We start from the raw sequence: 25,842 nt of genomic DNA, 5'->3' as shown, positions 1-25,842 counted from the left end.
CCTCCTCCTCATTCAGAACTGAGACTGTATTTTATTTATTCTTATTTTTATTATCATTTTTGAGACAGGGTCTCTGTACGTAGTCTTGGCTGTCCTGGAACTCACGGAGATCCACCTGCCTTGATTCTCTCACCTTTACCATCCCTTACCAGTGTCCTTTGCAGACCTCTCCTGTCCCAACCTGGTCATCCTGGTGGGCCCCACCACTGCTAGCTCAGATGCCTTGGATTGTTAGCCACACAAGCTCCTAAGCTCTAGGCATGGTTTGCAGTTGCCTCCTTGAATCTCTCACTTTTCTAAACCCAGCGTTTAGAAAAATCAAACCCTTGATCTCCACCCATAAGCTTCCTCTCTCAGTTCTTTTCCTATTTCAGCAAATGTCATGGTTAGTACCATCCAGTTGCTCAAACCAGATGTCTGGAAGTTGCCTTTGACTCCTCTCCCTTTGAAACCTCCCATCAGCTTAAGCAGCAAGTTGTCCTAGTTGTCCCCAGGATATAAATCCCCAGTCATAGGCCTGCCATTTTCTGTCATCACTGCCCTCATCCAAGACAGTGCCCTGCCCTCCCTTAGCTGGACCCTCAGAGCCACCTGACCCTGGGCGTCTTGTTCTCACAAAGCCCTTGATGGTTGTTCTTCATTCAGTAAACAGATGATTCTGAAAACAAATGCAGAAATACTCCCTGGCCCTCAACTGCCCAACTTCAGATGAACCTTGGGTTATAGTTGTGGACCCAGTAGGCTCTGACTGGTCCAGACCCTCCTGTCCCTGACCACTTCCCCATGTCAGGCCTGCTGCCTGTTCCCTGGCATGTGGAGACCTTTTCTACCCCAGATAAGGAATTCGACCTGCAGATCTCAGCCTATAATTCTCTTCCCTATTGATCCCTTTCCACCTGGATATAGCACACCTCTGTAGGGGTCTCCGCTGACCTCTGACCTCCATGTGAAGTCACCCTTCATCCCTCCCTGGTTTCCGTCCCCTCCTTCCTCCCAGTGTTCATCATACTTTATAAGCAGGTGCTGTTTAACTAGCGAGCTTGCTTTATTTTGTATCACTAGATTGGAAGCTCCCTGGGGACAGGTATCATGTTCCCACTGGGGACTGCAACACAGCAGGTGGTGACCCAGTCACATTTTATACCACACGCAAGACTGGAGTCTGAGAAGGCAACTGTTTCTAAGTAGTAGATTTAGGTTTGTGGTTTACATAGCAGGGTGGAAAGTTGTGAAATCCCAAATGCAGGAGGCATTGCAGTGTGGAGGAGAGAATGGACCAGGTTATGTTGAATTGAGGTGCTTAGAGATTAGGTTGTACCCAGTACTTGTCAGTCCCAGAAAGTGGTTGGTCTGGGTCCCCCATGGCCACCAGGGCCCCATCTCTTATGTTTTGTGCCTGTGGGAAAAGGCCACACAGGCCTCTGACCCTGGACACCCAGATGGGTATGTGAGTCCAGGTTGGCACATAGCCATGGATTCCTTGGAGCTGTGGGAGGAGTGTAGCTGGAGACAGGCCCTCTCAACTATGGGTACTGTGCAGAAAGTAGCCAGCACTACTGGTATGGGCAGGCCGGTAGAAAAGGTCCAAGGGAGAAATGTAAGTTTATGAGGACTAGAGCTGTGGCTGGAGTAGGGTCTTTGGACCCTCGACAGAAAAGTTAATGGGGCTGAGGGAGAATGAGTGGATTGTGCAGTGGACTGTGGCTCCCCTCTGGCCTCAGTGCCACAATCTATTTAATACTGTCCACATCCTAGGTCTTGTGTCTGGAACCTAGGTGTTGGGAATGGATGGTAATTGGCTTATGTGCTTAAAGGCTCTGAGTTTGAGCTCTAGCTTTGTGGCTTCCCATTTGTGAAACCTAGGCAGTGGCTAGATCTGTACAATGGGTACAGTCATACTACATAAAGTTCCTGTGAGAACTGGTTAAGGGGCCGTTTGGGGATTCTTGGTAACCATAGTAATTTTCTCCGGTGTCATTATCTCGTGACATGGGACATAACCCTATAGAAATTGAAATTTTGTATGTGAAAAAAAGAAAAACGTTGCTTGACTTGAGACCCTTCTGCCTCCTACTGTGTGCCCTGCAGGGGACTAAACTGGGCAGAGACAGAATCTGGGGCAGAACCACAGGGAGGAAGGAGGAGGGGCCTGTTTACAGCCCAGGCCTCAGCATCTTCCCCTTTCTCCCAGGCGTGGGCTTTGTAGAAGAGCGGCTGTCCAATTGTGTCAGGTTTGTTATGGGCTGGTGCTCCAGGGTAAGGGCTTCCAAGGATCAGGGGCCTGGGGAAGGGGACCTGAAAGGTGCTGGAGCTGGACACGGAGGCCTTTGTCTTGTGGGCAGGAAGTGTGAGGTACTGAGCAACTCTGAGGGCTGGGAAGCCCTGGGGAGCGGGAGGGGTATGTGTCACCGTGGTGAGGGGAACGGAAGTCGGAAGCTTCAGCCGCCACATTCGCCCAGGCTGAGCTCTGTGCAGCAGGAAGTGTTCCTGGGGCAGGGGAGTCCTGGACAGCCCCCAGTTCTGGTTCCTGAAGGTGAGCCAGGTGGACCTACCTGCAGTGGGGGCTAGGAGAACCTGGGGGAAACTAGAATGTGGAGAGTCTTATGTGGACCTTCATGGCTGGGGCTGGGGACAGGTGGACAGGAAGGAGATAAGGACTTCCTACAAAGAGTAGCAACTGCCTAGGCATCTGATAGGAGCCTGGACTCACTTGATTCTCACCTTCCCCTACCTTCACTCCATGCCTCTGTCCTCCGCCAACCCCCTAAATGGCCCTCCTCGAGTACCAGTCTGCCTTTACTTTCCCCTAGAGATCTGCAAGGTGAAAGGTGACAGGTCAAGGAGGCCTGCACAGAGTCCTCATGATTGTTGTGGGTGAGGTCTCATCTCTTGACCCTAGACCCTAGAATGTGGAGTCCATCAGGCCTTGGTGCTAGAAAAGCTCTGGGTGTGGTTGCTGAAGGAATGGAGTCTGGGCCTCTGTCCTTAGGAGGTTTCCAGCACCACCCTACACTCGGGCCTCCCGGAGAGGCTGGGGTTAGAGGGAGAGCGACTAGGTTGTTTAGTGCAGATTTAGGTCAATTGTCCTGATCTATAAGAGGAACCATGCCCTTCCCCAAAGTGTCCCTCAGTAAGATACTGAAAGGTCCATTAGGGATAGTCGAGTCCCTAGAGCTGGTCCCTAGCTCCTGCCCTCATATCTCAGGGCCTAAAATTCTGTATACAGTTGGAGTCACTCCTATGCTAAAATGCTGAGAAAGGGTGACCATCTGGACCTAGTACTATTGGACCTTATCCAGGCTTTAAAGAATGAGCTCCATGTAGCCATGTCTCCAGCCTCCAGGGGCTATAGAACATCACATCCCTCTTCAATGGATAGGGATCATAGAAGATCATGGAGATCAGAACCCATCTGCTAGGGTGAGAGGACCGGCCTGACTGACCTCCTAGTCGTCCTTCACCTTCATAGCTGTTCTGGGGCTTTTGATCCATGTCAGCTCCCCATCCTTCTCCCCTGACCCTCTGCCGCTTTCCTGAGCCCCAGCTGGTTTCACCACCACAGGGTGGGGTGGGGGGCTCTTCTGCCCCATATTTGCATGAAGGCTCTCTTGGGAACAGGATGTGGGCCTCCCCTACTCAGTTCTCACGGTACTCTGGGCCCAAGATTAGGTAGGGGCACCAGTCCTTTTCCTCCATTCTGGGGAACTCCACTTGTGGTGGTTCCTTCCCCTGGGCTGCACAGGGACAAAACAGCTCACCTCTCATGTCTCTGGAAGAGCAGGGGCTGTCATGCTTTTTCCACAGGAAAAATGTCTGGGGTGAAAGGAAGGAAACTTTACTTGCTGAGTCTGAAAGCTTAAATTGGGGGGGCGGGTGAGTTTGGGGATCATGTTCCAGACAGAGGGCTTAGAGCTGACTCCTGCCGGCCAAGAGCTCAGGGCATGTAGATCTGACTGAGCTTCAAAAGGAAGGCTCTGTGTGTGTGTGTGTGTGTGTGTGTGTGTACTTTTTAATTTACTGTTCCTTCTCTGAGGGAATGGCAGAGCACTGGAGTTAGACTGTGTAGGCCTGACACTTCTGGAGTACCTCCTGAGGCTCAGGACTGTTCCCATTATATAGCAAACCTGCTAGGTAGCTTTACTCCATCTGATTTCCTTATGAGATAAGGAACCAGGTGAAGTTGTCCTGTCACAGTGCTAGTCAGTTGTAGAGTTAGGATGTAACTCTAGTCTGTGAGCTTCCACATCCACATACTTCACCATCTGTCTGATCCAAAGCCGTTACCCTTCTTCCTCAGGAAAGGCTTCTTCTCGTCTGTATGCTTGCTCTCTACTCTTCTTTTAATGTTTATTTTATGTGTATGAGTGTTTTACCTTTATGTATGCAAGTAAGTGTACCTATTTCATACAATGCACAAGGAGGCCAGAAGAGGGCATCAGATCCCCTGGAACTGGAGTTAAAGACAGTTGCTAATTGCCATGTGGATGCTGGGAACCAAACCTGGGTCCTCTGTAAGGGCAACCAGTGCTCTTAATCACTGAGTTGTCTCCAGCCTCTCTCCCATTCTTAAGTTAGAACACAAGGCTAGATCTGTAAGCCAAGGGTAAAAAGTAAATCCAGTATTAGACATTACAATGCAGGTGTCCTAAAATTAACAACAATAACAACAGAACAAACAGACAAAACCCCATTGGGTTGAGGATGTTGCTCAGTTGGTAGCATCTTTGCCTGCCATGCACAAAGCCCTAGGTTCCATTCCCAATACCATATAAATCAGTCATAGTAGTGCATATTTGCAACCCCAGCCTTCAGGAGGCAGACACACAGGAGGATTGCCCTTGAGTTTGAGGCTAGTCAGAGCTACATAAGGAGACCCTGAGAAAACAAAAGAAAAAAAAAAAGGAAGGGAGGGAAGGAGGAGGAAAGGAAAGAAGAGAAGGGAGGGAGGGAAGGAAGGAAGGAAGGAAGGAAGGAAGGAAGGAAGGAAGGAAGGAAGGAAGGAAGGAAGGAAGGAAGAAAAAGTCTTGAATCCCTAGGGTGCAGTGACCTCCTGGTTCCCTAGATACCACTTTTTGTGCCTCTGCCTTCCACCAGCCAGTTGCATAGTTTTCCCCCTGCAGTATTCTCTGTAAAAAACATCCTCCAGCTGTTTCACCTCCTGGTGAAAATGACCCGAAATGCAGTATAGGAGGAGCCCAAGGTCTGGGCAGAGGGTGCACTATGGAAAAGTGCTGCTGCTTTCTGCTTTCTGCCACTCCCCCCCCCCCCCCCCCCACCCCCTGTGCAATCTCTGGAGCACTTTCCTGGATTTACAAAGCCATTCTACGCCTTGCAAAACGTGCCCCTAAACTTCCTGAACCGTAACTGTACTCAGAAAACGAAAAGGCCACTCTGTTTTAGAGGTAGCAGAATCTAACTTATGAGGCACATTCTTTGTATTGCTGAATCCTTTCCTCCCAGCTTTGTTTAGTACCTGAGACAGGGGATTTCAAAAGATTTTACTGGATTGGCAAAATAGTTCAGTACCTGAGTTTGATCCCTGGAACATGGTGGAAAGAGCTGACTGACTGCCACAAGTTGTTCTCTGACTTACACACACACACACATAATTAATAAATGTCAAAACAATAGATTTTTCTAAACTCTGATGGTAGAAAAAAATCTAGATGTATGCATGAGATAAGTGTGTTCTGCTCCCTTCTTTCTGGCCTGCCTCTGTTTAAGAGACTCCATCCCTTCTTCAGGTCATAAAGACCAATCTCCCTCCTCACCCAAGTAGGGCAGCCATGATATCCATCATGGATTATACTCCTCAGGTTGTCTGACCCATCCACTCAGGGAAGCACAATTAAAAAACAAAGAAAGGTACACACTTCTCTCCTGATTTGTGGGTAGGAAACGTGAGTGATGCTTGGGAGAGCCTTAGACTGGTTCAGACCCCAGCTCCCTTGCTTGCTTGCTGAGCTATGGGGGATAAATTTGTGAACTTCACTGAGCCTTAGTTTCCTGGCTAGGAAGAAGGGATGTTTCTGTTTCTCTCATTTGTGGGGTAGCTGGCAAGAGATGAACTCGGCTGTACAGCTCGGTGAGCAGCCTATGCAGTGGCTGGATAACACTTTATCTTTCCCCATGGGGTTGGGTTGCCAGATAAAACATAGACTGCCCAGTTAAATGTGAAATTTCTGATAAATTAGTAGAATGTTTCAAATATGTCCCCGATTTTTTCTCAAGGTTGTTGGATATCAACCAGCACCTTGCACATTAGACGAGGACTCTACCACGTTACTTCATGCCCATCCCTTCACGTTTACTTGCTAAATTTGGCAACCCAACACCAGGCTTGAAAGTTTAGAGCCACTTAACTAGAGGATAGCACTATGCTACCCAGAACTTTGTGGATGGCAGTAGGGAGTACATGATCCGTCAGTACTGAATACTCAGCAGTGAAAAGGAAGCCCACGAGAACCTGCCTTCTCAGTGCTTGCTTACTTCCAGGCAACCAGAGCCTGTGAGTAAACACTGAGAATCACACACTGGGATAAATGCTCTGAAATTAGAGTTGGGTGGAATGTAGTCTGGTTGACTTTAACTGGCTTAAAGAATCTTGACCCAGTCAAACCACATACCTTACCCCCACCAACCAGTGGCCTGTGATCTTTCTTAACTCCCCTCCCCAGCCTTTATCTTAGACTTCTCTTCACTCCCCAGCCCTCTCCTCCACCTCCCAGCACTTTCCTCCACTTCCAGGTCCTTCAGACAACAGGCCTCAAAGATCTGCTCTCTCCTCTGATCTCTGGAAAGTTGCAGTTTCTCTCATTTTTTCCCCCTATGACGAATTCTAGACAGGAGCACTGGGTTTCTTCTGGGAAGCCCACTGGGCTCTTCCCTCTTGGAAGTAGCACTGTCACAGCCTCTTACTCAGACAGTGGTGATGACAGAAATGAGCAGATGTGCAGGGGCCAAGGTAGAAGGCCATGCTCCTCTGATGTTCTCTTCTGATGTAGAGAGCAAACCCTGTAAGTCCCAAGCTCGTAGTTTGGGGGTGGGAACATGTGTTGGAGAGATGGAACCCAGAATGATAATGGAGGCCTAACTGGTTCAGAGCCAAGGTTAAATGTAGGAAATGGCTCTGCTTTCTGGAAGTCAGTCTTTAGGGGAGGCTTATCACTAAGTAATAGAAGGAATTGAAACCTGGTTGGGGGCCTTTCCTAGGGAGGTAAAAATTCAGAATTAAGAGGTTGTCATTGAACAACTCCAGGTTCATAGTCTACTAAAAGTGAGGAATATGGGGTCAGGACAGAGGGAGGAGGAGGAACCCAGCTAAGGGTCCTTATTTTTGAAGATCTTTCAGGAGACTTTGAAGATGAAGAAACATGTGCATATTAGCCCCACTGTTCTAGTTTGCTTTCTGCTGCTGTGATAAAACACTCTGACTGAAAGCAACTTGGAGAAGAAAGGGTTTATTTCATTTTACAGGTCACAGTCCAGCATTGAGGGAGGCCAAGGCAGGAACTCAAACAGGAGACTGAAGCTGAGACCAGTGGAGGATGCTGCTTACTGATTTACTTTCTGGCTTGCTCCCAGGCTCATGCTTTTTAATATACCCCAGGCCCATCTGCCTAGGGATGGCACTGCCCACAGTGGGCCAGGCTCTTCTACACCAGTTAGCAATCAAGAAAATGCCCCACAAATGCTCTTTCTCCCCAGGTGTGACAAGTTGACAACCAAGATCAGCCAATCACACCCAGCTCACTTCTCTCTGGAACTTGCAGGCAAAGCCATGTCTTTTATGAGTTTTATGAGTTCTGAGGGTTACCATTTGTTGAGTGTCTAAGAGTATGGGCCAACCCTGGGCTGATACCTACAGCTATGCGTAAATCACCCAGCTCCTCTCTGAGGTGAGACCCCCACAGGACTGACTTTCTGGGTTCAGTCACTCAGCTCTAAGTGGTAGGGAGGGGATTAAGCCCTTGGGATGTGGTTGTTCGTTCATGGAGGAATTGATTTCATCTCTGTGGGTTTCCTTGGGGCACCGCACCAGGTAAGACCCTACCCTCTTACCACCTGCTTGGGGTAGGAACTCAGTTTGAGGTCTTCAGACTGGGAAAAGAACCCCAAGGAGGAGGTGCTAAAGAGGTTAGCTTAGCTGTGACAGAGAGGGAAGCACATACAGCAGGAAGTGGGTGAGGGAGCCATGGACTGGAAAGTGGGTAGTCTGAGGTCAGCGGAACCTACCTTTTCAGCTATGGGTCATTAAACCAGGTTCAGACTTTGGCCGTTTCATCTGTGAGACAGTTCCAATAAGGATGTGCTTGCCTTCCGGGTGCAGGTAGTATGGGTAGGAGCAAAGATAGGCAGGGTTAACTGGACACATGAAAGGGGTTGGCATTCTTGGCTGTGTGGCAGTCACTCATGGATGTAGATCAAGAGGATATCTATATGTGTTTATTTATGACCTGGTCCCCCAAACATTTTGGTATAGTTTGCAAGCACACCTAAAGTCTTTTAAGAAAGAATTTTATGTATGAAGAAAGTAGGGGAAAAGGAAAATAAAGATTTGATGAAACCAGAGGTGTGTTTAACACTGGAATTACATGCCGTAGGCCTGTGTACTTAATGCTGCACTTCCTAGAGCCAGCACAAAAGGGAAACAGATCACAAATCATGTTCCAGCATCTATTAGATCAGAACAAACCAGTCTTTAAGAGGAAGCTGGGCTGCTCTGGGAGCCAAGGAAGTCGTCATCTCACACAGATGGTGAAGACTCATGCTTCTTAAGGACATACCCACATGTTTCTTGGCTGCATCTGATGGGAACAGACCATGAACCATAGAGTGACAGACAGAGTGACAGACAGGGCAGCTCTGTTTGTATGAAATGTCAGGTACACGTGGGCGCCCCTTCCCTGTCTCGCTCTCTCCAGAAGGCAGGAATCTCCTTTTAATGGAACAGGTGATGTGCTCTTTGGTGGGGCAGAAGGACCAGAGCATCTCCTTCCACGAGGATGAGTGATTAGAGAATCCTTAGTGCTTCTGCCTGGGCCAGGCTGCACAGCTGTTTACATCATATAAGGAACCAGACCCAGCCTTGAGCTGGCTTTGTGAAGGGCCACGAACAGGAACCTTGCATCAAGGAAATAGGCAGGCTGTACCTTTTCTCTCCTGGAAGCTGCTCCCTTATCCTGTCCTCTATAGCCTGTGTCTGACCCCTACATGCTCTGGCTTACATGTAATTTTGACCTTCCACTGCTCTCACAGTGCACTGAGTCATTTCCCACCATTCCCGTTGTCAATGACCTCCATCTGCATTCTCTATTCAAATTCTGAAGGGAAGGATTTGATCTGAGCAGTTGATCCTTTTTATGCTAAGTCACGTGGGACTCCTTCAGCCAACGATGGGTGTCTTTGGAGCAGGCGCTTCTCTGGTGCCAGTTTGATGTTGTGAGGTTAGAGGACATATCTGGTACACCCTTCCCCCTGGCAGGGCTGTGAGGGCAGTGTCAGTAGGCGGACACTGCTAACAGTATGGCATGTGCTCTGGACATGTCTAACACTCTGGGCATTCAAAGGCTTAAAGTCTTTCCCTAACCTGAATTCACTTTGATGGTTTCCAGGATAGATGTGGATTCTCAGTTGTCCCCATGGCTGGTTCTCCTCCTAAGCCATGAAATGGCATTGTGAAAACGGACACTACCAAGCACTCCTGCTCAGCTTTCCCTCTGTGGATGATGGGCGACAACAGACCCTCTGACCCTCTATCCATGGAATTTCTCAATAACTACTTGGGAGACAACCTGCAGTCCTGTCCAGGAGCATGCCCACGGGAAATGTGTGGCAATCAAGGCTCTCCTGAACCTTGCCAGGGACACACCCGGGCCTTTGACCCCCCTGAAACCACCAAGCCTGATGCTTATCATCATGGTGGCTCTGGTGTGGAGCCTGTTCACCTGGGAAGCTGTCCTTTCCAGGAGGAGCCCAGACAAACTCCAGCATCTTCCGGGACATTGGGGGACAACTGCCCTTTGGGGAGTCCTCCACAGAACCAGAGCTCATCCACACAGGTAGTGTTCTGGGCTGGCATCTTGCAGGCCCAGATGTGCGTCCTGGACCTAGAGGAGGAGCTGGAGAAAACAGAGGGGCTCAGGGCAGGCCTGAGGTGCTGCCTCCCCTCACCCCCTAAGGACTTCCCTGGTGGTGTCAGCCTGAGCTCCAGCTTACCCAAGGAAGATGAAGACTCTGGGGATGACGGCAGTGGGCCTGAAGGAGAGAACCAGACCTGGCCTAGGGGGGAAACACCAGGCTCCTCCCCAGAGTGGGGTGCAGAGGAAGAGAGTATCTTCTTTGACAACCCCCTATTCCTGGAGAGCCCTTGCTCAGACACCAGTGCTGGAGGAGAGTGCTTTTCCTGGGGGTTCTCAGACTCCCATCCAGATATGAGGTACTGGCCTGATAGCCGTCAAACTCTGGAGTCTCCACTCCCAGAAGGCACAGGGCTCTGGGAGCTAGGAAGGGAGCCAGATGTGGAGAGTGACACTTCTGATCATGGTGGATGTGCCACCCCTCCATTCCCTGTGCCTTCTTATAAGACACACCCCTGCTGGGCCTCTGAGGCTACTGAGGGGCCTCCCACAACACCTCCAGCTCAAGAGGAGGGTGAGGTAAGTTTAGCTCAGGGATAAACCAGGGCTGTGGTGGGGATGTGGCAGGGAATCCTTCCTCAATGGCCACAGCCCCACACTGTTGAGATGGTGGAGCCTTTTGGGATTTATGGTGATAGAGCACATTGTTGCTCAAGATGTATGGTTCTGGGGAGATGGCTCAGTGGGTAAAGTGTTTGCTGTGTAAGTTTGTGAACTTGAATTTGGATCCCCAGAACCCACGTGAAAGCCAGGTGGGGCAATGTACACTGTAACCCCAGTTCTGGGGGTGGGGAGTGGGCAGGTTGGAGACAAATGGATCCCAGGAGCTAGCTGGCCAGCCAGTCTAGCCAAAATGTTGAGTCTTAGGTTCAGTAAGGGAGATCCTGTCTCAAAAGTAAGATGAGGAGAGGTAGAGGAGGACACTAACATCAGCCTCTGGTCTCCACACTTCCACACATGGGCTAGTGCACCTGTATACACATACCACAATACACACACACACACACACACACACACACACACACCAAGAGAAAGAGGATTGATCAGTACAGACTTTGGAATAGTGGGAAATTTTATCAGTACAATAATGTCAACTAGAACATGGAGGCAATTCGTTATTCAAATCTCCCTGTCAGCAACTCCACAGAGCTATGTCTAGATTGGTTTGGAGCGCAGACAGCTCCTTGGCAGGGTGTATCAGGCCTTTCTCAGATCCTTCCCTCCTACCTCCTATGCTTTCCCAACTGTCATAGGGCAGCCTAGGCTGACCTTTGTTCCCAATGGAAAGGTGTCTATTCTAGGAGTCCTGTCCTCTCTTTTGAGAGCTTTCAGTATTTTGCTACTTTTAGCTTACCATCTTTCATCTCCTACTGTCTAGGGGTCAATACTTCAGGCCCTTATGACAATCCAGCAGACTGTTGATGTCAGTCAGGGATGAGACAAGTTATGTGAGACAATTAGGAACACAGTTTTCCCAGAAAGTCCTCTGCTTCAGAGATAAGGGGAACTCAAGATGGCAGAGGGAGGCTATAACTTTCTAATCTCTCCACTCCAGAGGAACAGTGGAGATCAGAGGATGGCAGTCCCTTGGAGCTGCCTTGTTTCTGGACCTCCCTCTAAAGCATTAGATCCTCAAAGGGAAGCCTGGGAGTTCAGCCCCCCCCGGGGGGGGTGTCGGCATCACCCTTCCTATAACACACCTCTCCTGAGATGAGAGCAGCCCCACATGGACCATCTGGGCAGCCTTTGAGGAGGGGAGGCCTGATAAGGAATAGAAGAGGACCTGGAACAGTTTCCCTGTGGGCAGATCTCCTCTCCTCCCTTCTTGTGCCCTCTTTTAGGCTTCTCTGAAAGACAGTCTTAGCCTTGGCTCACCTGAAGCACCTTGTGCGGACCAAGAATTGACCCAGGAATCAGAATGCTTTGGATATGACCTTAGCCCTGACGCCCCACATCCTCTGCAGCCTTGGGCAAGTCTCTTCCCCTCTCTGTGCTTCACCTTCTCCATCTGTGAGGGACTTTGAACCCATTGATTTCTTGGGCCCTGCAGCAGGACTGCTGTGGTGTGGTGTTTCTCCTGTCCACAATTCTGTTCCTGAATTGGGGACCCAGACTAGTGTATATGAATCTGGGGTGGGGGGGACTTACTTCCAGGAGGGAGGGACTTCAGTACTCCTGATGTCATCCTTTCAGCTCTTTCCCCTCTTCTCCATTCCTATCTCTTGTCTCCAGGGCTCACAGAGTCTCTCTGAACAGGCCCCACCCATCCCCGAGGACTGGCAGTCAGAAGGTGGTACTTGGCCTCAGGAGCCTCTTCCCTCCCAGAACAGAGGTGAGGCTCAATTTAGGGGTCTGGGAAATTGGGCGGTGGGAGGCTTTGGGATACAGAGTGGAGACAAAGGTCTTGATTAAGTTCATTGTACTGCGTTAGAGCCCAACAGACTTAGGATTAACTCTGCTGTGATTTCGTCAATAAATGAATTTTCCAATACTTACAGAATGAAGGGCTGTATACAGGACCCAGCATTTCTGATGCCTGGGTATTACCTGCTCAGCAAAATGCCTGAGCCCTGAGTTATCTAGGGACTGGAGTCCTGAGAGGTACTGCCCGGTGGACAGAGAGTGATCAGTGTCTGCAATAGGGCAGGGCATCCTGCCAAGCTCTAGGGAGGTGCCTGTGGAGAGCAGATCTGGAGGCAGCAGTCAGTTGTTTTCCTGTCTCTTGTCCTGAGCTTGCTCATTCTTGCTCTTCCTCAGGTGAGAGGGATGCTGGGAGTCGACAGGAACCTGAGCCCTGCACCTTGGCCCCTAGCCCCTGGGGGAGCCAAACCTCTTCACCAAGACCTAGCTACTCAGACTCTGAGGGCAGAGGTCCTGGCCCCAGACCCAGCCCTGTGTCCTCCCAGGAGGGCAGCCCACAGATACAGCACCACAGCCCCAGCAGTTTTCCCAAGTGGCCACTAGATACCTCACGTACTTCACTCCTGAAGAAGGATGGATTAGAGTCAAGTTTCTTGAAGAAGGAGGAGGCAGAGGAGGCTCCAAACCCAAGGCAGGAAGCACAGAGTGAAGATACAGCCAGAACTGAAGAGGCTGCCGCTACTCAGCCCCACGGTCACTTGACTTCTGCAGAAGGGTAAGTCCCAGGGCTCCTAATCTATTGTATTTAAGAATACCCTGGTCTAGGTGGAAAGAGAAATGCACATCAAGCTTTAAATTTAAAAATGTTTTTGATTTATTTATTTTTATTTTTTATATGTATAAATAAATGTTTTACCTGTGTAAGTGCACCACGTGCATGCAGTGTCTGTGGAGGCCAGAAGAGGGCATCAGATCCCCCAGAACTGGAGTTACAGATGGTTGTGAGCTGCCATGTGAATGCTGGAAACTGAACCCAGGTCCTCTGCAAAAATAGCCAGTACTCTTACCTGCTTGAGCCAGCTAGCTCTCCCTATTTATTTTTATTTTTAATACATTAAGATTTAATGCTCTATCCACATGGTCATATATGGATTATATAGGATTATATGATTGGGCTCTAATACTGTTTGGGAAAAGACTGGAATGTTTAAAAGCATACAGAGCAGACAGTCACAATTAGAGGCAGGATTTAAGCATGCAGAGGGCAGGGCCATAAGAGTTCCCAACTAGACACCAGGAGAAGGAGAAGGAAAGACATTTGGGGAATCTGACCTGGACATGCAAAGGCTTGAAGGATCATAGGTAGGAGCTAGTAAGTGGGGATTGTAGACTGCTTTGAACTTGAGGTTTCTGGGAGAAATTCACTAAGGAGCCCAGGCCTAGAGTGCTGCCTGAGATTTCAGCAAGGGGAGATTTGATTAGGACCTTGGAGAGATACAGATACATGACCTTGGAGTCCATAACAGGATTGTTTAACCTTAAAACTGCAGTTAGAGGTAGAAGCAGGTCCACTGGGAAGTGGATTGAGATGACTACCTGCCCTAGGATGTTGCATCAAGAGTCGTTGCCCTCTGGGCTCTACCTGGGGTAAAGGGATTTTATTATTCTGGTTGGTTAAATCAAAAACTAAAAGGAGCTCCAGTGGGACTTAGATCATGAACCCGATGCTGTGGTGACTGGAGGGTGACCCCTGCTCCCATCTCAGGATCCCTGGGTGGTGGCAAGAGAATGTCAGTTGGTGCCACAAATCAAAGATCCATGTTCCTCATGCATCTGGAAACTTGTTGCCCTGGAGCCTCTCAAAGGCTAGGTAACCACAGAAGACTCAGTATCTGCAAAGCAAGGTTTGTTGTACCAAAGATGAAAGGAAAGAGGAAAAGCAAATCAGCCCGGAACAACCTTCAGAGTGAATAATGGAAAGAAGGCCTAAGTGGGATTTAACCTTGGTAAATGGCACCAAACAGTGTGTTTAAACTTCTTAATCTTATGTAGCACTATATAGAAAGTTAAATTTTCCTAGCTTCATTCTTGTGCGTGTGCGTGTGTGTGCGTGTGTGTGTGTGTGTGTGTGTGTGTGTGTGTGTTTTGAGTCCCAGCTATAGTCCCAGCTGACCTTCAATTCCCTACATAGACCAGGCTGGTCCCAATCTCATAGAGATCTCCCTGCCTCTGCCTCCTGAGTGCTGGGATTAAAGGTGTGCTCCATCCTGGCCTCATTTATTTACCCTTTATTTTTCAAAGTGAGATCATGAAGCTACATATATATATGTATGTATATATACATATATATTTGTTGAAATATAACTCATTTTCCATATGGTTCACCAATTTAGAGTGTACAGTTTTGTGAAAATTTTTATTTGCATAGTGTTTTCATTTTTCCAACATGCTTCCCCATCCAGACATCATTGTAGTAACAATGTTATTGACTAAGTCATTTGTTAGAGCATGTTTTAGGGCTTCCTTCCTTGGTTTATTCGAAGGATTCTCTTTAGAGGTGATGATTACATCATTATTGCTGTTTCCTTTTCAGTTAGTGAACCTACACTTCTCCATTTGTCAGTGAGTTTCCTTGGGATTCCTGAAGTCTTTTAGCACAACTTTCATGGGCTTTATGAAAGCCTAATGTTTTTGCAATTTTACTTTTCAGCGACTCTCTGTTGTATTTATGCTGCATTGAGGGATGTTCAAGAGGCTTAGGAAGCAGAGAAGTTCCCAGCAAAGCACTGGTCTACTCATTCATGTTAAATGAATAGCGCTGTTGAGTGAATACTGATTAGTCAGTTTCTGGTGACTGTTTTTTCATGTGATGATGTTCCACTACCTGTACTACTCCCTAACTAGTAACTTGGATCATGAATATGTAAATATTTGGGTTACCTGACACCTGGTTGTAAGATTGCAGGGGAACAGGAGTCAGGTAGATCTGGGATTGAGTACTTTCTGAAAATCTTCATTTTAGACTGTCTGAGTGGTCTCTGTGTTGTGACTTGCCCTGGTCTGTTTATGCCTGTCAGTTTCTTTATGGCAGGAAAGGGTACATCAGAAACATCCTCTCTGATTCCACTAGTTTTAAAAAATATTTTATTTATTTTTATTTTATGTGTATATGTGTATTGCCTGCATGTAGTTAAGTGCACCTGTGTCGTTCAATGCCCGTAGAAGACAGAAGGGGCTTTTGGATCCCCTGGAACTGGTGTTACGGACAGTTGTTAGCTGCCATGTGGGTGCTGGGATTTGAACCCTGGTCTTCTGCAAGAACAACCAGTGTTCTTAACTGCTGAACCATCTCCTCCAGCTCCAATTCCTCTAGTTTTTGACATTCCTAAAGCCTCCTGGCCCCACAGCCTGATCTTTACTCCTTGGTTCTGGAGCTAGGAGTTGGGTCTGGGTTGAGTCTGGGGCATGGAAGCATATAAAGATGGCTGGAGATGAAGGAGATAATCCCATCTCATCATGGGTTGGATGACACCCACTGGGGGTCCTCAGAGGACTTCACCTGCCATTCAAGATGAGATAAGCATAGAACATCCCTATGGTTTATCTAGAGAAGTGTGTGGCACCAAGCTTGGCTTCGATCTTCTGGGTTTTGTGTGAATACCTCCTCTCTGGGGATACCCTTGTCCCAGCTCAACCTAGACCCAGCTGACTATGATCCTGTCTCTCAGTGGGTGAGGGCCTGAATTCAGCTTCTCCAGACCCCAACATTCAAGGCCCAGGAGTTCTAGCTGTAACCCTGAGCTCTCAGCTCCTCCTTCCATGGCCTGCAAGGATAATTGATACATAACCCCTGCATGCCCAAGTATGAGTCTGAGGACACCAATGGATTCTTCTAGGCTTCCAGAGGGCCCCATGCCCCAAGCCTTATCTCCAGAAGAAGGCCGGAGGCCATCATCTGGAGACAAGTTGGCCAATGGCATAAGGAATAACAAGGAGGCCTTGGACTTAGCCTCGCGCCTCTATCACCTGGATGGTTTCCGGAAGTCTGAAGTGGCCGCCTACCTGCGCAAGAAGTAAGGGGCTTTTGAGGAACAAGGGTAAGGTAGAGGGCAGGAAGGAGCTGCCCATAGGCTTCCTCTGCTGGCCACCTTCCTTCCCTACCCTCTGTCCCCTTTGTCTCCCTGCAGCCTCATCACTACCTCTCATCCCTTCATCTCTGTCCTGGCTCATCTCCATGCCCCCTGCCTCACCTTAGCCATCCCTACTGCTTCTCAGTCACATATGAATCCCCTCTTCTCCATGCCCTGAACTCTCCCTTTACCCATTCCAGACCCCATGTGGCCCATCCCAGTGTTGAACCAGCTGTCAGGGGCACGCTAGCCCCTGGCTGCTCTCTTGCCCTCTTAGGACCTGGTATCTAGCCTGGTCATGCTTTCTCCTTATTTGGGGCCCGTCTGCATCTGCAGCCCATCCTGATCCCCGTCCTTATCTCCATTGCCCTCTGCAGCAATGACTTCAGCAGGGCCGTGGCTGAGGCATACCTGTCCTTCTTCCAGTTTGGAGGCCAGAGCCTGGACCGAGCCCTCCGGTAACGTCTTCTGACCCTCTCGGGGGAGGGATAACTGGGGCAGTGGTCTAGAATTCCTAGAGTACGTGGAGCCTCCTGACATGGCTCTCCTTAATTCTGGCTCTCCTTCACAGAGGCTTTCTTGAGGCCCTGGTACTCAGCGGGGAGACTCAGGAGCGGGAACGAATACTCTACCAGTTTTCCAAACGCTTCCATTACTGCAATCCTGGGACTTTCCCCTCAGTAGGTATGGAGGGGTGGGCTTGAGGATGGGGCAGAGGGACTTTGGGGATGACATAAAGTGGCCCTGTATTTGCTCAAAGTTTGTCGGGCAGCAGCTGTTTAGAGCATGTTAGGGCTGTGGAGAAATGGTGTTAGAGGACACAGAAATCCAGGTTCCAATGAGCTTTCCACTTGCTTCTCTCTGGGTCAGATTCCATACATACCTTGACCTGTGCGATCATGCTCCTTAATACGGACCTGCATGGACAGGTAAGGAGTGGGCAGAGCACCTATGGATCTAAGATAGAGGTCATGGTGAGGGGTCATATATGGCATGGTGAGGAAGGGAAGAGAAGATCAGAGGTGTGGGATGGGTTAGGACAGGGTCCTGGTGTTCTCCAGTGGCTGCCTAGAGGAACATTCTGTCACGATGGGGTGTTCAAGCTGTCCCACTTCTCTGTGGCCACAGAACATTGGGAAGAGTATGAGCTGCCAAGAATTCATAACCAACCTGAATGGCCTGCAGGATGGCAGGAACTTCCCCAAGGAGCTGCTGAAGGTATGGCTTCCTCACAAGGCCTGGACCCAGGGCTCCCTGTCTTCCCTGCCTATAGCCTGGAGTCCAGTTCCAAGGAGCACTCAGAGTTCAGGCATGGCTCCTATGAAATGCCCTTGCGAGGACAGACTTTGCCTGTGTGTCCTCATCTGGCAGCATGAACAGCATCTTGGAATTTGTTAGCTGTGCAGATTCACAGCCCTAGCCCTGCAGAATCACACTCTGCACCTGGGTCTCTTAGAATGCTTTAAGTTTATTAAGGAAATTTCTATTCATTTGAAGTCTGAAAAGTGCTGGTGTATTGGTTGTCTAAATGCCTAAGAGGCAAAGTTTCACATAAGAAAATCTTGAGTATTGTGTTCCTGGTCTTGAGCAACTTACCCCTTGGCCAATTGCTCCGGGGAGAATAAACACCTCATAGTGTCATTATCAAGGTGAAATAAAATCTGTCAAGTGTCATTCATTGTGCCTGGCACACAAGTGTGCTTCTTAAGCAATTAGATTATTGGCTCTTTCATCTACTTGGTGATCATTTATACTTTATGGACTATAAAAAAAAAAGCAAGGCACATCTATGCTAACACCCTTTGTGATATTATTTAAAAGTTCTAACACATCACTCATTCATTCATTTACCAAACATTTATTATGAAGGTTGTTCAGTCAAGTTCCCCCACTGTGAGATCCCTCTGGGCAGGAGAGTATATGGGTGATTTATGTCCCCTCCCAAAGGATCAGTACAGCCTTGCTAAAACTTGGGCAAATCAGAGCCTTGGCTGATTTGCTCATCTTTATGTCTCCAATATGAAGCACGGGGATGGATAGATGGATAGATGGATAGATGCCTGCTCAAAGAGGGGAAGCTATGATGGGATAGAGGGAAGAGGTGGAACACACGCCCTTAGTTGTCTGCCAACAGAGTGAGCGTAGGAACCACATCCCGTCTGCCTACCTGTGTCCTTCTATTCCAGGCCCTCTACTGGTCTATCAGAAGTGAGAAGCTTGAATGGGCTGTGTAAGTGAAAACCCTTCCTCTCTCCTTCAACTCTGCCTCTGGGCCTATCCTCCTTCTGTTGCCCACTTGAGAGTTGGAGTTCAGGCCAATGGACAGCATTCCTCAGAGTGGATGGTGCCAGAGGTAGGGGGTTGGGCTAGTTTCAGGAAGGACAGAGGAGCCCAGGAAATGCTGCAGAAGTCAGAGGTGGTGAGGGTTGGCTATAGCAGTGTTTCTAGGAGTTGACAGGTTGGTTTTGGATGAGGTCTTCTTTGGAGAGGATCTTACTATGTTCCTCCCCAGCAAGAGGAGATCCCATCAGCAATCTCACCCTGATTCTCTCATCTAGAGATGAAGAGGATGCAGCCAGACCTGAGAAGGCCCAGCCCTCTCCTTCAACTGGCAAGATGAGCAGCCCCTTCCTCCAGCTGGCTCAGGACCCCACAATGCCCACCTACAAGCAGGGTATCCTGGCCCGGAAGATGCATCATGATGCTGATGGCAAAAAGAGTGAGTGTGTCTGATGCCTGGGAACAAGAGCTGTGTGTGTGTAGAGTTGCGCTTAGTGACCATGCCCTGTGTACGTGGTATGCAGAGAGAGAGGAACAAGCAACCTGTATTCCTTCTTCATGTATCCTAAATGGTGACTGGGTGCTGGGATGAAACAGGTCTAGTTAGTTATTCCCAGGTCCTGGCACCCCTGTGGTAAAGGGAAGACAAGCATACCAGTGTCGTGGGTGAATGTGGAATGAAGGTTGGATTGAGTATGGGGACCTGGAGGAGGGAGAGGTTTTTGGTTTTGCTCTGAGGACTGGCTTAATGGAGGCTTCTGACAAGTGGAACCTTGGAAGATAAGAGGGTTTGGAACTTGGCAGTTGTCTGTGCACATTCCCCACAGAGAAAAGAGCATTGCAGAATCCACTCAGAACACAGCATGTGTGAAAGGGAATGGTGGGAGACACATTGGGACAAAATCTGCCAGAGGTGCCATTCGGGCAAAATACTCCCAAAGCAGTTAAGCTGTGAGCAGGGCACCTGCCTGACCAGAGCAGTGATCTCCATAGACTAATCTAGAACCACAGATTATACAGCCTGTGGTGATCAACACTGACTGTGAGAAGCCACAGGGGCTGGAGTGAAGTCCCTGAGGAGGCGATCACAGGGAGCGGGTCTCTCTCTGCACAAGGAGCTTAGAACAGGTCTTGCCATACCAGGGCCAAGATGAGGGAAATAAGGAGGGAAGAGAAAGGGTAGGTGGATGCTCTTTGGGGGCTACATAAGGCAGGGCACACCAAGGCTGGAACCTGAGCCCCTGTCTTGCTGGGTGGGCACACACATCTACACATCTTGAAGAAGATGTCTAAGTAGAATTGTTTGAGGCTGGGTGTGTACACCTGGTGTTTGGGGACAGATGGCCTGCCTGAACATCCATATTTATATATTACTAGTTCTCTGGTTCTGTTTCTTAGTGTGATTCTCTGTGTATGGAATCTCTAGATATCTATTTGTATTTGTACATGTTTTCTTATGTCCGTGTGTTCTCTGTGTTCACACACATCCTTGTGAGGGATTTGGAGATGCTGTAAAGGGTGAGGGACTGTGTGTATACTATATCTGGTTGTGTATGCATGTGGTGCCACAACCCACCTTTGTGTCTGCTCTTGGGACAGCGCCATGGGGCAAGCGTGGCTGGAAGATGTTTCACACCTTACTTCGAGGGATGGTTCTTTACTTCCTAAAGGTAGGAAGGGAATCCATAGCGTTGACTGCCAACCTCACAGGGATGTGGTGAAGATCCAGTGGGGGAGGGTAGATAAGCACTTTGTAGGCTGGGAATGGTATTCTGGGATATGGACTACAAAAGCCTTAGAAATGTTAAGTAGGTAATACTAGCATTCTGGAAAGATGCCAGTTGTTAAAAGTGTTATTCAGAATCCAGTCAGTAGGAGTCAAGGAAAGGCCCAGAACTGTGGGAAGGGTGGGTAGCTGATAACCTCTTTACTGAACCCTGTGTATGGTGGCAGGGAGAGGACTACTGCCTGGAGGGGGAGAGTCTGGTGGGGCAGATGGTGGATGAGCCGGTGGGGGTGCACCACTCCTTGGCCAGTCCAGCCACCCACTACACCAAGAAGCCCCACGTCTTCCAGCTTCGGACTGCTGACTGGCGTCTCTACCTCTTCCAGGCACCGTGAGTCTCTAGGGTTGGAACGAAGTGCCAAGGCCTTGAGTTCCACTCCCCCGACACCTTGATGTCTGTTGGTCCCATCCCTCGTGAGGGCTGCTATCTTGACCAGGAAAACCTTAGCATGCTGTGTTGCAAAAGGGGTTGGGCATGCAGAGACAAAGCATAGTGCGGCTGCTCCTTGGTCAATGCACCCACTTGTCCTTGTAAGACAGGGTCAAGCCTCCCAATTGTGAACAGAGGATTCCAGGAAGCCACCAACCCCTGATGCTTTTGACATTTGATATAAGAACTATTGCTTTCCTGGATTTTCCTGTTTGACAGATAAAATCCAGTCAACCACTGGTTAATGACAGGACTTCTGGTTTGGGACAATACCAGAGGTGTGGGAAGTGGGGGGTAGAGTGAGGGAAGGGTGCATGACCTGACTCAGACCATACCTCTGGGAACTCATGCCTCTTTCGCCCACAGCACTGCCAAGGAAATGACTTCCTGGATTGCACGCATCAACCTGGCTGCTGCCACTCACTCGGCACCACCCTTTCCAGCCGCTGTGGGCTCCCAACGCAGATTCGTGAGGCCTATTCTACCCATGAGCCTGGCTCAGAGCTCTCTGGTACTGCTTCCCTTAGCCAGCTGAGGTGTGGGAAGGGCTGAAGTGGGTGTGGGCGTCCTGAAAGGATGCTCAGGAGGAAGGGGTGGTGGGCAGAGCCGTGCACCCTGGCTTGGGACAGATTGAGGAACACGCGGCACCCCTGGACCCAGGGATGCGGGCAAGGCTGTGCAACCTGGACCCAGAGTGCTGCGAGAGAGTCACCTTGGTGAGGGGTTGGAGGACTGGGGTCAGCTTCCTCTCCCCTTTCCGCTCCCAGGAGGAGCAGCATCGATCCCATGAGAATTGCCTGGACGCTGCCTCTGATGACCTGCTGGATTTGCAGAGGAATTTACCAGAGCGCCGGAGCCGAAGTCGAGAGCTGGGAGAGTACCGCTTGCGGAAGGAGTATCTGGAATACGAGGTGGGAATTTGCAATCTCCCAACTGCCTGGTTCGGACACTCACTAGCTGAGCCCTCTGCCGCCCTCTCCTGGCTGCCTCTGTCCTTGTAGCCGCAGTTCCCTCTGTCCCAGACCAGGAAGACTTGCTTTTAGAGGCACACCCACAAGTAGGCTAGGGCACCGCAAAAGGAGTGGGGTCTGTGAGCACTAAGGACCCCATACCTTTCGTCTGGAAACGTTTCTTGTCTGGAAGCACAGGGGGACAGTATTTTACAGGATATTTGTTCCGCCTAGGAGTGTGTTTGGTTTTTCCTAAGATAGAGGAAAAACGATATTGCTGAAGTACCCCTTCTAATTCCTACTCCATGCTTTCATTACTTCTCTGGATTTCACCACTTAATTATGCAACAATTCTGGGGTAGGTATGTTATTTTTATTTTATGAATGAAGAAACTGAAGCCCAGAGAAATCCAATGATTTGTCCAGATCTGATTAATTTTCTTGCTGTCTGGTCACATTAGTACTTGGGTTCTCATCTGAGACATGACCTCTATTAGCTCTAGTCTCCCCATCAACATACACCCCAATTCTGCCTTGGCCTCATTAACAGTACACACTCTGGGGCTCTAATTCCAAGTACTGACTCCAGAAGTCTTAAGGGTCTTGGATATGGTGGAGACCCACTAGAAAGGAAGGGTAGACCAGGAACAGTGTGAGAATAGAGGGTTTGGACATCATCTGGAGGCTGAGACCTCTTGCCTGTGCCCACCTGGCCCTCATGTAGCCTAGTCACTCTCTGACTCTCAAGGTCCCTTCCCAGCCCTTTGGCTTGTTGGTTATATTCCTGGTGGTCATCCAGAGGTGAAAAGTCACTCAGGGTGAAAGGACCTAGCTTATCCCTACCACAGCCCAACTGGGCCCTTTAGCCACTGGCTACATTTAGTCTTCCTTTACCACATTTCCTCCTTTGTAAATCATATGGGAATGATTTGTGCCTAGCCAATCTCCCAGGTCAGGGATGAGGATTTAGTGGAATGGAGGGTAGGAAGGCACTTTACAAACTGGGACCTGAATCTAGGATGCTAGTCACAGAGACCTCAGGAGTTTTAAGCTGAGTTTTAAGTTTAAGATGAGAATCCTTAGCATCATGATCTGTAGTTACATGTTGTTAAAGTGCACCTCTTCAGACTGCAGTAGGACTAGGTCCAGATGTGAGCTGTTTGGGTATAGTGCTGCATAGATTCCAGACATGGTGGGTTATACATCTTGGAGTTGTAACATGGTCTAGAGATGTTAGTTACAGTACTACAGTACAATAGTGGGGTTGTGTGTTGCAGAAAACTCGCTATGAGACGTATGTGCAGCTTCTGGTGGCCCGCCTGCACTGCCCCTCTGGGGACCTGGTTCTGTGGGAGGAGCAGCTTAAGAAGGCAGCTGAAGGCACTCTGGAGCTCAAGCCCAGCCTGAAAAAGTCCCACTCAAGCCCATCCCTGCATCAAGATGAGGCCCCCACCACAGCCAAGGTGAAACGCAACATCTCAGAGCGCAGAACCTATCGGAAGATCATCCCCAAGAGAAACCGTAATCAGCTGTGAAGCCATCGCCATCTCACAGTCACTGGACCCTGCTCTGGGGCGGGCCGAGATGAAACCTGCGAAGAAGCTTTATTTTACCAGGGCCATGAGGAGAGATGAGACAGCTCTCACTTTTCTCTGGTCCCGATTCTCTGGCTTCCCTAATCCAGGCCTGCTCATCAGCCCCTATAGCAGCCCCTCCATTGCTCCAATCCCTGACCATTCTTGAGGGAAGAGGAAGGTTGAATGAGGACTTGGTTCCACTTCCAGAGTCTATCCCATGTCCCCTTCATTTCCCAGAATCCAGAGCAGCCTCAGTACATGGGGGCCTAGGCTTCTGGGAGGGAGCTTGAGGCTGTTTAGCCAGGGCATCCCCATCCCTGGGGACAGTCTTGCTCTGAGAATTAGGTGACCTAGCAGCAGAGGGTTTCAGGGAGGCTAGGGCAGGAAGGATCTCTTGGGAAATTGTAACCAGCATCCTGTGACCCAGAGAGCAGGGTCGCTCCAGCTCTGCCCACTAGGGAGCAGTCTTCTGGCAGGCACCCTGTCAGGTTTCAAGGACTCAGGGAGGCTATGGGGCTTCAGGCTTCTGGTCTGGTGCTTTAATCAGCCTTGTCCCCAGGCAGACGAGAAAGTCTCATGCCCAATTGTTAATCCACAGAGCAGAGCCTGTGGCCTGAGCCAGGGAAGGCAGCAGTGGTGGGGGCCTCCAGAGCTCTGGGGAGAACCCTGGAGCTCTGAGAACAAGGAGCCTTTGTTTCCCTGGAGCAATGAAGGTGGCTTTTCAGGTGCAGACCACTGTGCAGAGTGAAGGGGTAAAAGGGTGGCGACTGTTCCTCTTGGGAGTCTGCCTGGTGGCGAAGGTGAAGGGTGGAGGCATGGGTTCTCAGCCAGCTTTGGAATACTACACTAGGCACCCCTTCCCAAATGCCCCTCAAAGCCGCCTTCCTGTGTGTGACAGGACCCCTTTCCTCTCCCCAGAGCAGCTTCCAGAACCTTGCTACCCTACCCTGGGAAATCCCCTTGTACTGCCCTCTGGCTTCCTCCCAGCCAGGCCTGTTCTCTAGGGGAGGTTCTGGAGACTCAGGGACTTGAGGCTGTGCCTGTAGGAAGGAGGCTGGGCTAGGGGAGCAGCCACCATTGTCTCTGTTCAGCCATGTGTGTGAGTAGGCCTCTGCTGCCCACCCAGCAGCTGACACATGGCCTCTCCTGCCTTCCTGCTGGGCCACCCTCCTCCCTTCCAATGATGTTTTATAACAACCCTGGAGGGGTTGGGCCTTGGGGGTCACATGGGGGGGGGCTGCTGGGCCACCCTCCTCCCTTCCAATGATGTTTTATAACAACCCTGGAGGCCTGGAACTCCACAAAGTGGGGCTGGGCCTTGGGGGTCACATGGGGGGGGGGATCTCTGGCCAGGGCTTGGGGCTGGCCCATGCACCCAATGGGTGTGCAATAAATACAGCCTAACAAAGAAGCATGTGTGCAAGACTGTGAGAAAGAGGCAGCCAGGGTCACCTACAGTGTAGCAGGCTGCATCCCCCTTTGCCCCTGGGCAATAAATACAGCCTAACAAAGAAGCATGTGTGCAAGACTGTGAGAAAGAGTCAGGCAGCCAGGGTCACCTGCAGTGTAGCAGGCTGCATCCCCCTTTGCCCCTGAGCGGTACCGTGTTTGTGCATGTGTATAGCATGTTCTGTGTGTATCAGGCACAGGGTTACAGGCTATCAAAAAACCTTGCAGTCATTTTTTTTTCATCCACTCATTTATTCATCTTACAGATGCTATGGGACACTTTATATGGCCAGTATAGGGATTCACAATGCACCAAGCTCCCTGGCTCCCTGAGTTGGCAGTCTTGCCCACTCGTTTCCAGCTGTCAGTATTAAGACACACTCTATCTTTCTGGAGAAGCAAAAGGCCCACTCTTACCTCGCACCCAGAGATTTTGACTCAGTAAGCCTGTGAGGTTGGATAAGTAGATATGTTTAAAACTTCTTGAGCAACTCTAAGGTGTAGTGGACATTAACAACCACATAACCAGAGTCCAGTTTTTTCTTTGTATTGGGGAAGAAACTTAGGATCGGGTTGGCTATGACTTGGCTCAGAACTGACACTTACAAGCAAGTGGCCTTGAGTGGGTTCTTTGACCTCATGTGTTCTAATTTCCAACACCAGAATAAAAGGTGGAGATTTGTCCCGGTCGTGTATGCTGTTTCTGTCCTCCTTTTTCATGTGGAACTGGCATCTCCCAC

The 25,842-nt window shown here is 49.6% G+C and overlaps 1 protein-coding gene across 2 annotated transcripts in view; it reads left to right on the top strand.

Moving 5' to 3' along the window:
* Psd4 (pleckstrin and Sec7 domain containing 4) overlaps positions 1-24,853 on the top strand; it is a 35,927-nt gene extending 11,074 nt beyond the window's left edge. For both annotated transcript variants that reach the window (XM_029556679.1, XM_029556680.1), the window contains exons 2-17: positions 9,615-10,658; positions 11,981-12,109; positions 12,372-12,471; positions 12,897-13,275; positions 16,397-16,573; positions 17,008-17,088; positions 17,202-17,314; positions 17,501-17,559; positions 17,759-17,848; positions 18,817-18,860; positions 19,189-19,349; positions 20,510-20,580; positions 20,864-21,027; positions 21,493-21,637; positions 21,894-22,037; positions 23,354-24,853. In XM_029556679.1, the coding sequence (XP_029412539.1) occupies positions 9,726-10,658; positions 11,981-12,109; positions 12,372-12,471; positions 12,897-13,275; positions 16,397-16,573; positions 17,008-17,088; positions 17,202-17,314; positions 17,501-17,559; positions 17,759-17,848; positions 18,817-18,860; positions 19,189-19,349; positions 20,510-20,580; positions 20,864-21,027; positions 21,493-21,637; positions 21,894-22,037; positions 23,354-23,611 (3,048 nt within the window). In that variant the 5' untranslated portion in view covers positions 9,615-9,725 and the 3' untranslated portion in view covers positions 23,612-24,853. The remainder of the gene's footprint in view (positions 1-9,614; positions 10,659-11,980; positions 12,110-12,371; positions 12,472-12,896; positions 13,276-16,396; positions 16,574-17,007; positions 17,089-17,201; positions 17,315-17,500; positions 17,560-17,758; positions 17,849-18,816; positions 18,861-19,188; positions 19,350-20,509; positions 20,581-20,863; positions 21,028-21,492; positions 21,638-21,893; positions 22,038-23,353) is intronic.
* The last annotated feature ends 989 nt before the right edge of the window (positions 24,854-25,842 follow it).

Source organism: Nannospalax galili, unplaced genomic scaffold (assembly GCF_000622305.1).
Source record: "Nannospalax galili isolate Female #2095 unplaced genomic scaffold, S.galili_v1.0 scaffold1267, whole genome shotgun sequence".
Taxonomy (NCBI): Eukaryota; Metazoa; Chordata; class Mammalia; order Rodentia; family Spalacidae; genus Nannospalax; species Nannospalax galili.
Note: the sequence above shows the minus strand (reverse complement) of the source record. Positions and strands in the feature narration are given on the sequence as shown.